At 41.8% G+C, this 1,460-nt stretch overlaps 1 protein-coding gene across 1 annotated transcript; it reads left to right on the top strand.

Moving 5' to 3' along the window:
* Positions 1 to 366: 366 nt before the first annotated feature.
* On the top strand, positions 367 to 953 carry LOC108746284. The gene is made up of 2 exons (XM_018482955.1): positions 367 to 633; positions 726 to 953. The coding sequence occupies exons 1-2, from the start codon at positions 367 to 369 to the stop codon at positions 951 to 953; spliced, it is 495 nt and encodes a 164-aa protein (XP_018338457.1).
* The last annotated feature ends 507 nt before the right edge of the window (positions 954 to 1,460 follow it).

The following is a 1,460-nucleotide window of genomic DNA, read 5'->3' as shown; positions in this document are numbered from 1 at the left end:
AGAAAAAATACATTAGTTTCTTGTACTCTGTGTATTACACGTCGAATCATGGAAAAGAAATCTGATGAAAAGAGAGAAAAAATTAGCTCCGAGAGACGGCTCGTCGAGGAATTGCACGCTCCGGTGAGAAGAAATTTTCCGTGAAGGCGCGTCATAGTCCGAGAATATGATGATCTATGGTAAGCTGATATCGTTGAGATGCACCCGTACTCGGGCTTTAACAGAAGCCACCACTACATACTCACCGTCATCGATGTGTTGAGCAAGTACGCGTGAGCCGTATCGCTCAAGAGCAAGGGTGGAAGCGAGACGACTAACCATGTCGTTCGAGAGAGTGGAAGATGTTTGAAAAATTTACAAACGGATATGGGGAAAGAATTTTACAACGCCGATGTACAGAAAAGCTTAAAAAAATACAACGTTAATCACTATTCCACGTTGAAAGTGTCAGTGGTCGAGCGGTTCAATCGCACGCTTAAAAACGACATGTGGAAGATGTTTACACTCTACGGCAATTATAAGTGGGTCGAGCTGCCGCGTCTTGTGCCAGATTACAACTCGCGCAAGCATCGCACCATCAGCATGCGACCCGCCGACGTAACTTCCGCGATTGCCGAAAGACTCTTAGGCACAGTATACAGCGCAATAAAGATCACGGGTACTGCAAAATTAAAAATAGGCGATTTGATACACATTTGAGCAAGTACAAGACGATTTTTGAGAAGGGTTACACACCAAATTGGACCACTGAGATGTTTACGATCTTTAAGGTGCCGCGTACCAATTCCGTAACCTATCTATTCGAGGACTATCGTGGAAAATCCATTGCTGGAGCGTTCTACGAGCACAACGTTACTAATCTGGATGTGAATCTCGTGGAGAAAGTATTGCGCAAGAAGGGCGACAAAGTGTATGTCAAGTGGTTGGGATTCGATAGATCGCACAATTCATGAATATACAAAAACAATGTTATTTGATAAAATTTTAAATGATATATTTTGTATACCAGGTGTACAAGTATGAAATGCGGATTTGAGAAAACAGATGGCGCATCAATGCAGTGTGTGGTATAAAGATTTGACTGTTATGCCATTTTGAAGTGCCATCAACAAGTGTCAGACGCGCATGAGTGATAAATTGAAAAAATGTTTGCATAGTGTTGTGTTGCTGTGTTCGATATGTTGAAATTTATACCAAACAAAGAGCATTCGCGGACAGCATTAATTTTTTGTTTTCATTTGAAGAAAACTGCTGCTGAATCATACCGATTACTTCGAAAAGCTTATGGTGAACATGCTCCATCGCAAGATACGTGTGAACGATGGTTTCGGCGTTTTAAAAGTGGTGACTTTGATGTTGCAGACAAGGAACACGGAAAACCGCCAAAAAGGTACGAAGATGTGGAATTGCAAGCATTGTTGGACGAAGATGATTCACAAACACAAAAACAACTCGCAGAG

Source organism: Trachymyrmex septentrionalis, unplaced genomic scaffold, assembly GCF_001594115.1.
Source record: "Trachymyrmex septentrionalis isolate Tsep2-gDNA-1 unplaced genomic scaffold, Tsep1.0 scaffold163, whole genome shotgun sequence".
NCBI lineage: Eukaryota > Metazoa > Arthropoda > Insecta > Hymenoptera > Formicidae > Trachymyrmex > Trachymyrmex septentrionalis.
This window is presented reverse-complemented; position numbering and strand designations above follow the sequence as displayed.

Bases quoted from the DNA above. Each gene is read 5' to 3' on its own strand.
- LOC108746284 (XM_018482955.1), top strand. From the start codon at position 367: ATGGGGAAAGAATTTTACAACGCCGATGTACAGAAAAGCTTAAAAAAA. The intron at 634-725 runs GTATACAGCGCA...ATTTTTGAGAAG, and splicing joins CCGAAAGACTCTTAGGCACA to GGTTACACACCAAATTGGAC.